Raw genomic sequence first — 15,313 nt, forward strand, 5'->3', positions numbered from 1 at the left:
TCTGAAAACCCAAAAACAAACTTAAAGAACATAATAATAATAACTGTTCTTATAATTATTCGTATGAGTCTTGGTCGATTTAATGAGGGGTGGGACAGGCCTAAGCCTTGTGACACCACACACTCTACCACTCCTCGCCTCATTTCATCCCTCACCTTACTGGTCCGCCTAACTTTCGACACCCTACTATAATACCACATCTCAAACGATTTGATTCTCTTCGTTTTGATTTTTCCACAGTCCGTGATTCACTTCCGTAAGGTGCTGTACTCCAAACACACATTCTCAGAAATTTGTTCCTCAAATTAAGGCTGATATTTGAAACTAGTAGAGTTCACTCGGACAGGAATGCCCTTTCCGTCAGTGCTAGTCTGTTTTTTTCATCCTCCTTTCTCCATCTGTCGTGGGTTATTTTCGTGTCTAAGTTGCAGAATTCCTTACCTTCGTCTACTTCTTGCATCCCATTTTTTATGTTAAGTTTATTACTAATCTCACTTCTACTACTAATCATCATTTTCATCTTTCTGTGATTTACTCACAATTTATAGTTTGCTCATTAGTGTGTCCATTCCATTCAACAAGTCTTGAGTTCACCCTTACCTTCACTGATGTCAGCAATGTCATCAGCAAATCTTATTATTGGCGTCTTTCAACCTGAATTTTAATCTCACTTCTGAACCTTTCTTTCATTTGCATCTTCAGTGTGTTGATTGATCACTACATCCCTGTCTTCTAAAGCTTTCCAAACTGAGGAATTCCTTCTCGGCCTTCCATTCTTCATTTTCCCCCTCAGATGGGACATATTCTGTATTACCTGCCTTACACCTATTTTTGCAAGAATTTTAGTCATCTTCCACCATTTTACATTGTCGAACACTTACTTTCGATCAACAAGTCTGCCACAAAAATTTTTTATGTGTCGTTCCAAATATTGAGTGTGACATTAGAAATGCCTTCCCTGCGGCCAAACTTGTTGTCATCCGACGGATCCTCAGTTTTTCTATTTACTATTCTTGTCAGCACCTCGGATTCAGAAGATGTTAAGCTGGCTGTGCAGTACTTGTCTTCCTGATCATGTAGATGGTATTTTTCTGAAAGTTTGATGGTATGTGTCTAGACTCACAGAATCTACAAACAGATGTAAATGATTGTTTGGTTACCAGTTCCTCCCAGCGACTTCAGAAATTCCACAGGAAAGTTAATTATGCTTCACATTCCTTAATTGCAGCTCTTCCAAAGCTCTGTTAAATTATGACAATGCTCTGTCTCTTCTAATTTCTTCTTAAATCATGTCATCAAATCGTAGAGGCTTCAGTGTACTCTTTCCACCTATCTGCTCTCTCATTTGAACTTTTAATGTCAATGCCTTTGCTTTTAATATCACTGTACGTTGTTCTGAATGGTCCATCCGATGACCACTTCTTTGCATTTTTCCTGTAGCCTTTTCACCTCGGGTTCTCTGCATTTCTTATTTCATCCCTCAGTCACTCACATTGGCATATTCCTGTTTCTCCTCAACATTTTTTGTACTTATTTTTTTGTCAATCAATTGAAATATTTTTTTTTTTCTGGTATTTGTAATCCTACTTTTGCTGATTAACATTGAAGTTCTGTGATTTGTTCTTGTGCATTTAAAAAAAGTGTGTAATAAGTCCCACCTTATCTGCAAATGCTAGACAATCTACAGTGATCTTTTTTGGCTTTATATCTAGCTGTAAACTCTTGCCATTTATGGCCTTCTTCCATGCTCTAGCCGCTTCATCTACATCTACATACATACTCTGCAATCCATCATACGGTGCGTGGCGGAGGGTACCTCATAACACAACTAGCATCTTCTCTCCCTGTTCCACTCCCAAACAGAATGAGGGAAAAATGACTGCCTATATGCCTCTGTACGAGCAATAATCTCTCTTATCTTATCTTTGTGGTCTTTCCGCGAAATCTAAGTTGGCGGCAGTAAAATTGAACTGCAGTCAGCCTCAAATGCTGGTTCTCTAAATTTCCTCAGTAGCGATTCACGAAAAGGACGCCTCCTTTCCTCTAGAGACTCCCACCCGAGTTCCTGAAGCATTTCCATAACACTCGCCTGATGATCGAACCTTCCAGTAACAAATCTAGCAGCCCGCCTCTGAATTGCTTCTATGTCCTCCCTCAATCCGATCTGATACGGATCCCAAACGCTCGAGCAGTACTCAAGAATAGGTCGTATTAGTGTTTTATAAGTGGTCTCCTTTACAGATGAACCACATCTTCCCAAAATTCTACCAATGAACCGAAGATGACTATCCGCCTTCCCCACAACTGCCATTACATGCTTGTCCCACTTCATATCGCTCTGCAGTGTTATGCCTTAATATTTAATCGATGTGACTGTGTCGAGCGCTACACTACTAATGGAGTATTCAAACATTATGGGATTCTTTTTCCTATTCATCTGCATTAATTTACATTTATCTATATTTGGAGTTAGCTGCCATTCTTTATACCAATCACAAATCCTGTCTAATCCATCTTGTATCCTCCTACAGTCACTCAACGACGACACCTTCCCGTACACCACAGCATCATCAGCAAACAGCCGCACATTGCTATCCACCCTATCCAAAAGATCATTTATGTAGATAGAAAACAACAGTGGACCTACCACACTTCCCTGGGCCACTCCAGATGATACCCTCACCTCCGATGAACACTCACAATCGAGGACAACATACTGGGTTCTATTACTTAAGAAATCTTTGAGCCACTCACATACTTGGGAACCAATCCCATATGCTCGTACCTTAGTTAGGAGTCTGGAGTGGGGCACTGAGTCAAACGCTTTCCAGAAGTCGAGGAATATGGCATCCGTCTGATACCCTTCATCCATGGTTCGCAAGATATGTTGTGAAAAAAGGGCGAGTTGCGTTTCGCAGGAGTGGTGCTATCTAAAGCCGTGCTGATGCATTGACAGCAACTTCTCTGTCTCAAGGAAATTCATTATATTCGAACTGAGAATATGTTTGAGAATCCTGCAACAAACAGATGTTAAGGATATTGGTCTGTAATTTTGAGGATCTGTCCTTCTACCCTTCTTATATACAATCGTCACCTGCGCTTTTTTCCAGTCGCTCGGGACTTTACGTTGGGCAAGAGATTCCTGTAATTCACACCTAAGAAGAAGGGGCAACAAGCCGTTTCCTTTATTTCGGAATTTTATGACAATTCTTCCATAATTTTTAGTTTTGATATTGTATCGGTTAAAGTCGGTTTAATTATTTTTGTTATCTAGCCTAACACTTTTTAAAATATCGAGTGACTTATTTCCACCAACAGACTCGTACACTTTTTTAAAAATTGACAAATGTTACCACATATTTCAAACTTATGATCTTCCTGATTTCTAAGATGTGTCTTCAGTTTACGACTCTCAGTACACGTGATCTGATTTTCCTGAAGCCTTCTCAATACTCCTCTAACAGTGGATTGAGTCTTTTTTCAGCTCTGCTTAAAAGTGCCTTTGACAGGATCTTACAGGTCACTGGCAAGTGGGAGATTCCTCTAGAATTGTCAGTATCTGTTTTATCTCCCTTTTTTATGTAGAACATCATTACTTGTTGCACAGCTCCTCAACACACACTACTACTTGCCATGTAGCTAACACAACTTTTCAGTCCTCGAATGTACATATCCAGTTGATTTATAGAAAGAATGACTGACAAACTATTTTGTTTCAATTTTTTCCTTTTAATTTCCTTTCGACTTGCTAAAGACACTCAGTTTCTCGATTTGTGGTGGATGGGAGTTTGTTGAATATCTTCGAACTGGTGTACTTAACTCCATTCTGGATCCTGGATGAGAAGGTGAAGTCTACACGAAAATTGTGTTCATGCTTTGAAGTGTGACTTGGGTTTATCACATTTTAGTTGAAACTGATTTTTATCATCAGCAATGAAAACCATTCAGGAGTTAATGTTTTTGGAAGTAAGTGCCAGAACTCAAAGGCTTCCACAAGGAGTGTGGTTACCTACCTTCTTGGTGCTAAACAAACATTTTATTTACTTTAGGTGCTCTGCTGTAGAAGATATTTCATAAGACAATAGGGACCAAAAATATGCAAAATAAGCTGCCTTTTCTTCTGAGGTCAACAAAATGAAAAACGTTCCCGAGGGCATAACATACTGAACTGAGCTTCTCAGTTAGCGTATCTGTGTGTTAACTCCATTTAAACTTGCTATTAAACTGACCCTTTGGAATTTCTCTCTCTTTGCTTCATTCAGTGAATGACCACAAATATCTACTTATATTGCTAATAGGTCTTATTTCCAGTTTGAAACTGCATAATATGAGCTTCACTCAGTTTACAGCCATCAACAAACATTATAGTTTTGGAACTGCTCTTTAAAATCGTCAGAAGACAATCCACGTAAGATAGAAACGAGAGTTGTGGCATTCTGTATGTTACCCCTCCCAAATTCTGAGGTGATTTTCATACCTGTTAATGAAACCCTCTGCTGCTTTCTGTTACATATGTAAGACTCCATCTGTGTGAGAGAGATATATCATTAATGCCGTAACACTTCGCTTTTAGAATTTTGTGAGCCACACAATAAAAGGCCACGGCAAGTTCACAGAATACGTCAATGGGATAATTATTCTCGTTAAGCTTTGTTAGCAATTAATTTGTGAGCTCTCGTATTGCTTTCTGTGTGAATAATCCTTTACAAAAGCAAAATTGAGGGGCTGTTAATGGGTTCTGATCCATCATTCTACTGTAGGCTGCTAACTCAGACAAAATGGTAGAGTGATGTACACCTGCAGCTTCCTTGTCTCCAGGTTTTAAATGGCTGTTACACCTTTCAGGAAATACGCTTAGAGTCATTGACCGATTTGCTAAGATAGCTTAAGGATAGTACTATCAGGTCGGCACAAGATTTTAGGAATCTGCTGGAAACACCATCGTAGCCAGTAGAAGTACATTTTAGTGGCCTGGTGACTTCTGTAAGCTCCTTAGGGGTTATATGTCTGAAGCCAAAGTATGTCGGTGATGCATGCAGTGTCTGCATCTGTAATGCATCTGTATTTGGTAATTCATTCTGGGTGTGTCTGCAGCCACTGTGAGGAAGTAATCGTTAAATTTCATGGCCGGTGACCGGAAAGCGTCACAATTTCTTCGACAATTATTTTTTGGGGGTCAATTTCATTTGGAGGGCTACTTTTGTTTGCCCTTATTTCTTTCTTCTTTCATTTTACCCTCTTTGGGGTACACTGGATCAATCATTTCTTTGTTCGTTGTTCTTTTCTTAGGGCCCAGTATTTCTTCATTCTTTCTGATCTTCTTCTCCTCTCTTCTTCTAAGATGAAGGGTTTGGACTTTTGTGTGGATTTGTCTTGCAACCTTATGTTTTCATCTTTAGTAATTAATTTAGCAGTTCGATCAATAAGTGAATTTTCTGAAATCTTTAATTCCACTAGGTCTTTCTCAGTTTCTTTAAACCAGTTGGGCTTCGTTTTTCGGTTACGGAAGAAGTCAAAGATTTGTTTAGTTAATCTGTTGGAACTGATTCTGAGAAGATGACCATAAAAATTTATTCTCCTTTTTCGCATAGAATCTGAAAGTTTTTCAATTTCCTTGTAGAGAGTTTCATTTTTGATGTATATAATCTTATTGCCTTGAAATTTTGGCCCAATGATTTTTCTTAAAATTTTTCTTTCCTTTAGCTCAAGTTTCTCCATTTCGCCTTTGAAATTCATGTTAAGTGTTTCTGCTGCATACAGTGGTTCTGGCTTAATCACTGTCTTGTAATGTGTAATTTTGGACCCCCATGAAAGGGATTTTTTGTTAGTTGGTGGGCCAATTCAAGTTTATTTTTTCTGGATTCCATTGCTTTGCTTTCCCCAGCATTCCGACTAATCCATTCTCCGAGATATTTGAATTCTTTTACTATTTCAATCTTCTGTTCTTGAACTTTGAGGTGTTTACATGAGTGCTTGATGTTTGTCAATATCTTAGTTTTTTCAAAGGAGATGTGAAGACCAATTTTAGCTGCTTGTTTCTTTAGTTCAAGGATTTGCTCCCGTGCTTCTTCCATTGTTTCAGCAAACAGGGCCATATCATCTGCAAAAGCAATGCAATTTACTTTAAGGTTCTTCTTTTTGCAACCCAGTCTTATACCACTCTTAATACTTGTGTTCCATTCTCTGACTACTTTCTCAAGTGCACAATTGAACAGCAACGGTGAGAGCCCATCGCCCTGTCACACTCCCGTTTTTATTTCAAAGGGTTCCGATAGTTCGCCCATAAATTTAACTTTCGAAAAAGTATTTGTAAGGATCGCTTTTATAATATTAGTTGTTTTCTTATCCAAACCCATTTCTTCCAGGACTGATAACAGAGATTCTCTATCAATCGAATCATATGCTTTTTTGAAATCAATGAAGGAGATTACGTATGTCTTTGCCCTTGAATTTTGGTATGCCATAATGTTTCTGAGGTTTAGTATTTGTTCCGAACATGATCTTCCCTGGTATTCCCCGATTTGTGGATCCAATTGCGGCTCTGCCCTGTTCAAAAGGACTTTAGAAAGAATCTTGTACGTTATATCCAGCAGTGATATTCCTCTGTAATTGTTGGGGTCTGTCATCAAACCTTTCTTGTGGATAGGGTGGATGAGAGCTGTTCTCCATTCTGCAGGGATCTCTTCTTCTTTCCAGATTTGATCGAAAACACACTTTAGGGATGTAACTGTATTTTTGTCAGCCTTTTTCCATAGTTCGGCCACTATTTGATTTTCTCCGGACGCCTTGTTGTTTTTGTTCTGAAATGACCTTCTGTAGTTCTTCAGTCGTCGGTGGTTCTGAATCCGGCTTCTCACGGTTGTTTGGCATGGATTCAAATTTTTCAAGGATGGGTTCACAATTCAAGAGTTTCTCAAAGTAGCCTGCTAGTATTTTGCAGTTTTCCGTGTTGTTAGAGCAATGGTCCCATTTACATCACGAAATTGGAGGGTGGGTGCTTTGTATCTTGATAACCTTTGTTTGAAAGTTCTGTAAAAGCTTCTTGTGTTGTTTTTAGCAAATTCTTCATCAATTTGGAGGAGAGTTTTGTTTTCATGTGTTTTCTTAATCCTTTTTATATTTTTATCTACCAGTTTTCTAACTGTAATGAAATTCAGTCTACTTTCTTCTGTTTTCTGTGATTGCCAATTTTGCCATGCCTGTTTTCTCGTTTCAATGAGGGCATCACATTCCAGCGACCACCAGGCATGTTTTTTACTTTTTTTGTTAGGTGCTATCCGTTCAGCTGTAGTAATGAGGTTTTCCTTGATATCCCCCCAGCTTTGTGTCTGAATGGTTTCTGTTGCTTTTGTGAATTCATCTGATTTTAATATCTTTTCTGTGCTATACTTCCGACCCTTAATTTGTTCCATACTGCGTTTCCTGTTTGGGATGACTTTGAACTTAATTTTAGAAAGGTAGTGGTCTGAATCCAAGTTTGCACCCCTGAGTACCCTAACATTCATGATTTCTTTGTTAGAAATCTTCTTGATTGCCACATGATCAAGTTGAAATTCCCCAAGGCTAGGATTTGGGGATACGCAAGTCTTTTGTCTTCGTGGTAGTTTCTTGAAAGCTGTGGATTTAAGAATTAAATTGTGTGCTTGGCAAAGTTCTATTAGTCTCACACCATTTCTGTTTGTTCTCTTGTGTGCTGGATACTTTCCAACTATTTTCTTATATCTTTTTTCTTTACCAATCTGTGCATTAAAATCTCCAAGAAGAATGATGATGTTTTTATCTGGAATTTTCTGAATAATGTCATCTAGATGATTCCAAAAGGCCTCCACTTTTTCTTTGTTTTTCCTGTTATCCTCATTTATAGGGGCATGTGCATTGATAATTGTGTAGATTTTGTTTGTGCTTGTGAATGTAAGACTTGAGATTCTTTATGATTGGGAATCAAAGCCAACTATTGAGTTCAAGATTTGTTTGTTGATTATAAAGGCTGTCCCAAGATGTGGTACATTTTTCATTACTCTCGGTCCCATTTTCCCTTTGTATATCCTAAAACCTTCAGAATCGAAGGTATCTGTATCCACGTATCGTGTTTCTCGAATGGCTGTTATGAGTACATTGTGGTTCTTTAGCATATCTGTTAGATGTTTTAATTTTGCGGTTTTCAACAATGAGTTTGCATTGAAAGTTGCTAGGTACGTTGATTGCCTATGTTGAAATTTGCATGAGATTCCAAGACACTCCAACTTGTCTTTGTGCAATGTTGCAGACTCCCCAGAATCCGAATGTCTGCTGACTTACTGGCGTACGGTGGATCGTCCGCCTGGGGTAAAATAGTTTACATCACACACTTCCGTGATTGATGAAAGTTATTTTGGGTGTGGCCCAAAGGCCACAAAATATACAACCAAGATTGTGAGTCCTGGAGGTATTTCTTCCGCTCTCTCCACCGTTTGGAATCTGAACTTCCTCTTCCGCCTTTGAGACCGTTGACCAGGTTTCACCTAGTGACCCTAGGCAGGGGCCCTTACAGGGTGCTGCCATCCGGAGCCAGATGGATCCAGGCTTTTGTACGAGGTGTTACTCCTCCCCCTCCTCCTTCCTCATCACTTGCGAAATGAGGCCCAGTACTTGGGACCGGCAGTGGTGGAGTTTTGCCTCATTTAATAAGTTTGCAAATAGTTTTTGTCTTATTCGTCGAGTTTATGGTCTTTTGAGAATTGTACACGATCTTTGCCTTTTTAAGACGAGAGTAGAGGATTCGGCAATATCGGTGGTAATTTACTTTCGGATGTCGACTACTGCCTGTTCTACGAATTACGTAGAGCCCTCTCTTCCTGACATTTGACTCTTTAATCCCGAGAGTTATCTACCCTCGTCCTCACTTCTGTTCGATTTTGCCCTCGTGCGTGTTTGGTGAAACGAGAATCGCTGTAGGAATATGTTTGGTAACTACGAGTCAACTTTAATGTAAGCTCTGCCTGCTCTATAAATCTCTCCCCAGCATCATTTCACTGAGTCATTCTGTACGAGTCTGTCACACAATACTTTTCTTCTGTGATCTGCACATATCAGGTCAGTAAATTTTATCGCTCACATTTGACCGTCACGGTGAGATTAACTGTCGACTGTTTGTTATGCAGCTAAATCACTACAGGGTGTTGGGTCTACAAACAAATTGTCCGTAACTGTTGTGCTATGTCCTTCAGTCCTTGCAGGGAATTTTACTGTGGGAAAATAATCTGGATCTGGATATCCACAAACAGTGCCTTCCAGGAAAGTCTGCGTAACCATTCAAATCCTATTTCGGCGTGGGAGCGGGGTGTCTTCTGCTTACTACCTCTGCCAGTTGCCTCGGTCATCCCTCTTTTAGTCTGTCTGTTAATTACTTTTACATACGGTTAGTCCTTTTCTGCTACACACTGCTCTACATTTTTAGGAGTGTCTCTTCATTTAGCACTCTGACAAATGCGTGCCCTCGACGGTTCCTTATCCTCGATGCTAGCGATAAACAGACGGAGGATTCCTGACTGTACCCTCCCTCCTTCGCGAGTCGTTATTTCTCTAAGCTCGTTTTATTGTTGTCAGTCCTCCCGGTTTTCATTACACTTCCAGTCTTTACACAGATAGTATTGCGGTCCTCCTCCTCGCAAAGCTACGACGAACTGTCTGTTCACAAAAACTGTTACAGAAAAGAAGGATTTAAATTAGAGAAGGCCTTAGTGCCTAATAGAGGACTACGAGGTTTACAAAATACGCCCACACGACTCTCCACTCTCGATGGCGGTCTGACGGAGTCACAACTCGACGGTGGCGTCGAGGCCCGCCGAGCTCGTTTAAGTTCGACGGGGCTAAGTAGAGTCTTTGCAGCATCTTATAATGTCTCCAGCAGTATGAGACATCAGATATGGCAGTACGCTCAGGACTGTGTCCTAAGGCCAATAAAACAAAACGCGTCGAGGATCATTTATTTAGTCGCCACCTCGCCCCAGCCGTCGCCTGTCACCACAGACGAGCCCCGCGGGAGGAGTTGGGGTGGGCTTCATCTACACTCTTCTGTAGCCGGTGCAGTTACTTCTCATTTCTGGCAGCAATATTCCTCTTGATGCACCAATTTTGCCACTACTATGTCCTACCACAATTTGATTAGATTTCTGAGCGATGTCACCAACTCCAGATGGACTAGCTCTCAAAGCTCGGAATGACATTATCTCTCTCCTTAGTCCCCTAACTTCTGACTGACCGACCGAGCTACTACTGTTTAGAGAACAAAGTAATTGTGATGTCGTTGTTCGTACTTTGTATTATCCAACATATGCTAACAGATATCAGAAAAATTATAACTTTTCACTAACCCGTCTGCTGCTAGGGGTCACCTTAAGCACGGATGGTATTCTGGCATCTCTCACACTTCATGTTCACACACGTGTGATACGTTATTGGAGAACTATTTGGGTCAGAGTGTCAGTAGGGTAAGTCTATGAACCAGGTTATGAAATCTGTCACTCTCTGGAGTGACATTATTTTATTTCCCCCCCCCCCCCCCCCCCCCACCTCTGCAACTGACTATTTGTGACTGTACAACACATCAACTTTACTGGCTCGTTTTAATAGATCCTACCAACTCTGCCTTGTTAGAACAATTTCATATTTATGAATGAAAACATTTATTCGAACTGGTCTAATGTTACTGACTTTTTGTAAATATATTATGTACAATTATGTTTTGTGCATTTGTGAATCCTTGATGTTGTTTTGTGTGCTTATGATTGCATTGTGTATATGTATTTATATGCAGATTCCTCTGGAATATATCCATTCCAACAAAATAATGTTTTATGTTTGTACTGTGTGTTTGTAAGACACATCAAAAGAATGTTCTGTGTTTGTTAATTTGTATTCTGAAGCTGTCCTGCGATATTTAGATTAAATATTTGGATGTGGCACACAGTGTAGATTGACCGACAGCATGGTGTTTTATTGGCTGTTGTGTTTTGAAAGCATGTTAGATGCTTGTGTAATGTAATTAAAGTAGTTAATTGGCTATGTATTAGGAATGTGTATTTCTACTCTAGTTTCTCAACTAACAAAGGAACAAATATTAATTTTTGCTTTGTACTTATTTATTTGTATCTCACTAATAGACTACCAAAGCTAGCATTGTATTATAATGCTCATAAGATTAAGACATTTTTATAAGTAATAGATCATGCATGGTAAGATAATGTAATGTTTACCGATTTAAATAGCTGTAAACTGGAACTTTGCGTGTAACCTATGTTGTTCAGGAATTTAAAAAAAAAAAAAAATCACAGCTGTTGCATATCACCATTTCATTGTTGTCACATTATAAGGGTCACCTTTGAATACGGAGTGGCATCCCACACAGATCAATTTGTGAGAATGAAGCGCAGTGCGTCATGTAGTCAGTGGTAGACTTTTTGCTTCCAGCAGCTACATGAGTCGTATAAAAGCTTTATTATGTTTATACGAATCCCTGTAAAGGGATATGAAATATTAAAATTTTTTGTGCTCTTTCAAAGTACATATAAACACATGCTGTGAGTGTTCTGAACCAGTGTACGTATCTCTGGCTTTAAGCTGAGACCTCTTTGGAAAAGAATGTAATAAGAAAACAACAAAAGCCAAATTTGACTTAATAGCATGCTTATGAAAGACTGTAATATTAAAATTCTGTTTTCATAACTCAGTTGGCTGCTGCAGTGGACAGCTTCACTGCTGTGCAATTTTGAAAGTAGGGGATGAGTACTGACAGAAATAAAGCTGAGAGGGCAGGCCAAGTGTGCCCCCATGGCCCAGCTGGCGAGGTTCTGTGTTCAAATCCCAGACTGGCAAAAAGTCTTAATTTGCTGGGAAGTTTTGACTTAAACAATATCTTACTTGCCCTTCTACATATTCTGTACGATTGCCAACTGCGAAACTAAAGAAATTCTAATGTACTCGGAGGCATTCACGAAGTTGTTATTCCCAACCATTCTGCGAACGGTGTAGCGAGGAGAAAAAATGATAAAAGTCTGTTGCGTACCCTTCACAGTGTACACATATATAGTAGGCGCGGGTATACAGCGTGTCCGAAAAGTCTTTGCACGACTAGGTCAAACCTATTTTGGAGAACTTACAGTTCTGCTAGATACATAGTTTATAAATGTAAATGCATTTCCATGTCCTCCACAAGTTGTCAAAACTATGTATCTGCCAGAACTGCAAGGCTTTGAAAGGCTTCCCAAATATTTTTGGACAACTCTGCACCTGTCTTGTGCTGACACTGAGCCACGACAACCTCGACTGGTCCCTACGAGTTGTCTCGGGTGGTGGCCATTTCAATGTTGGTGAACTATACCCGACACAGTGACAAAAGAAATGTTTACCGAGAAATCTTAATGCTGAAGTATGCTGGAGCTCCATCCTGCTATAACATCAAACGATCCACTATTTCCTTGTCTTCGAGCTGAGGTATTAACCACATTTGCAATGTGCCCTTATAAGAATTTCCATTCACATACCGTTCAAAAAATATTGTCCAGGCAGTATCATTATGACACCCTTGCCCATATAACTGGAGGTGGATTCCTTTCCAATTCTTGCACACGATCTGAACATTCAGAAAGCACGGCAGACTGCAACTCGCTGCTCTGTTTAGTTGTCAGATAATTTATTCACAAATACCGATCTAAATTGTTTTCATTTTCAATTTTATTTAATTTTTTTAAAATACAGTCACACCTTGTGGACTGCACTATTTAAAGTTCAGTAACTTTTGTGAGAACAGATTTCACTTGAGGCTGTTCAATTCATTGAACCACATTCTCTCACGCCCACTATGCAATACTTTGACGCTTCTCAAAACAAACCATGTTTCTCCCAATCTAGAGGTCACCTTTTGAGGCGGAGGCCTCACCAAAATGATCTCTAAATATACTAAGTATCTCTCACATTTTTTGCTCTGTTTATGTACACTTGTGCACCCACAGAGACAACTGTATCCACTCACATCAGACATTGATTCACAACTGAAACCAAACAATATAATACTGATAACAAAGTATGAGTACTAACAAGGCAATTGTACAAAGGCGAAAGGTCACGGGGACTTCTTGGACACCTGTACACAAATAATGTGACACGACAGTCTGTAAAGGAAAATAGGGAAGAGGAATGTCGACAAGAAAGAGCGAAGTTTGCAGAATGTGATTTCTCGTATGTTTATTACAGCACAGATGGAAGTAATTTGTAAAGAGTCAATGAAATTATACTAGTCTGTAGACAATTCACAGTCACAGTGACTCGTTATCCGCAGCATCCGCACAGAGCCGCCGACTCCGGAAAGCGAAGCGGGCAGCGTGTAGGGGTGAGGCAGAAGGCATACAAACTTCGGCGCTCTCCACTCTCCTCCAACCGCAGCCCCCCAACCTGCCCTGCCCCTCCTCACCGGCAGAAGAGACCCCCCCTCGAGGCATCGAGGTGCGGAGACGCTTCCTCGGAGCCACAAATGGACCGGCTGAGCGTCCAGCAGTGTCGTCCTCTGTTCGGCGTCACCGGTTTGCTTCCTTGTAGCGACTGGAAGTAAATATTTTGTAATCCCGATTGCAAACTAAATGTTGTTGCAAAAAGGTGTGCAAAATTGTCTCGGAAGTAGCACATACTTTTGCTGGGATCTAGAAAGGTAAAAGGGATGCTCTGTTATGATGATGAGGCATATAGTTTTTAAGAGGTAAATATGTTTAGTCGCCAAAAGTCCGGAAACGGAATGAGGCACATTTACTGCCCTCACTTTTTTGGATTATTGGCTAGTTTCTCCACATGTACCTGACTGTTTAAATATTTTTATTCCGCATGAGAGTTCCTCAAAGAAATTTGTTAAAATTGTTCCGAGTTGCCTTTTGTCGTAAGTTAAATAGCTATATGTCATTACAGTTTGGAGCAAGTCTGAGGCTTATTTATTGCAACAGTGGTGCAAAATGTGATATACTAACTTGCTGTATGTTTTACAATACATACTTTCCTGTGCTAGTCTAGCAAGGAAAAATGAGCATAGCAGAAATATTTTTACTGGTAAAGCTTGTATTCCAATCTCAAGTCTTTGTAAATTAATTTATATTTGTGTTTGTCTACATACAATTTTATAAAGCTATGCTCACTAGCGAGTTTTAAATGAGATAAATTGGAAACTGTATATGATAACAGCTGATCATTAAGTATCTGGCGTGAGTCTAAGGAGGAGACTGTTTATATGTCATTATAAAAAGTCATAAACACTGCTCTGCATATACAAAATCACAAAGTAATATCTGTAAATGATTGCATGTCATTGCACCTGTCAAGTGTCTATAAAGATATGGTAACCATATTTTTTATAGTTTCCACTATAAAGGGAAAAGATGGAAGTTCAAAGTTTTAAAGTGTTCTGAAATTTGTCTTCCATAAGTCACATGTGATACTACAGTGGCAATACATGTATGATGTATGTTATAATATGTAGGCAGCAATTATTTAGTCATTTGTAAACATAGAAAATAGCATTTTCTGAACTTATATTTAATGATGAATGTGTTACTTTTGGAATATATGATACATCATCACATGTGATTACTTCTTTCCCGGTTGCTGTTAATTGCATAAAAAAGATTTTTATGCATAACTGTATCTCCCCTTAGTGCATTATTGAGATTTTGGCTGGATGAAGAAACAAAATATGAATCCGTATGGATAAGAAAGGAATGGTGCTGCAATAAATCACAGTGAGTTTTCTCAACAGTCTCTTCTTCCCCACCCCCTCCCCCTTCTTTACCAGTAACAAATTACTTAAGGCATCGGATTGTTGTGTTTCAGGAACTGTAAAGTAAGTGTCTCCATATTAATTCTTCCGGTCATTTTTTTGCTAAGTAATGTAATAATACTCTCCAGTTGACAATATTTTTGGTCTGTGAATAGCTACAAACTGTTTTGGATTGACTTGAACTGAAAACTGTATGACATAGTTCCATTTACCATGTCTGTACACCATACAGTGCAAAAGGAATAATTTGATGAGGATGGTGAACTCTACGTAGAGAATCTTACAAACTACTAACATGACACATACTACACTCCTGGAAATTGAAATAAGAACACCGTGAATTCATTGTCCCAGGAAGGGGAAACTTTATTGACACATTCCTGGGGTCAGATACATCACATGATCACACTGACAGAACCACAGGCACATAGACACAGGCAACAGAGCATGCACAATGTCGGCACTAGTACAGTTTATATCCACCTTTCGCAGCAATGCAGGCTGCTATTCTCCCATGGA

General features: G+C 39.5%; 1 protein-coding gene across 1 annotated transcript in view; it reads left to right on the forward strand.

Moving 5' to 3' along the window:
* LOC124552703 (glycerol-3-phosphate dehydrogenase [NAD(+)], cytoplasmic) overlaps positions 1-14,770 on the forward strand; it is a 114,282-nt gene extending 99,512 nt beyond the window's left edge. The window contains exon 9 of the mRNA XM_047127043.1: positions 13,316-14,770. Coding sequence (XP_046982999.1) covers positions 13,316-13,364 — 49 coding nt within the window. The 3' untranslated portion in view covers positions 13,365-14,770. The remainder of the gene's footprint in view (positions 1-13,315) is intronic.
* Positions 14,771-15,313: the final 543 nt, after the last annotated feature.

The sequence above is a fragment of the Schistocerca americana genome, chromosome 10 (genome assembly GCF_021461395.2).
Source record: "Schistocerca americana isolate TAMUIC-IGC-003095 chromosome 10, iqSchAmer2.1, whole genome shotgun sequence".
NCBI classification, from domain to species: domain Eukaryota; kingdom Metazoa; phylum Arthropoda; class Insecta; order Orthoptera; family Acrididae; genus Schistocerca; species Schistocerca americana.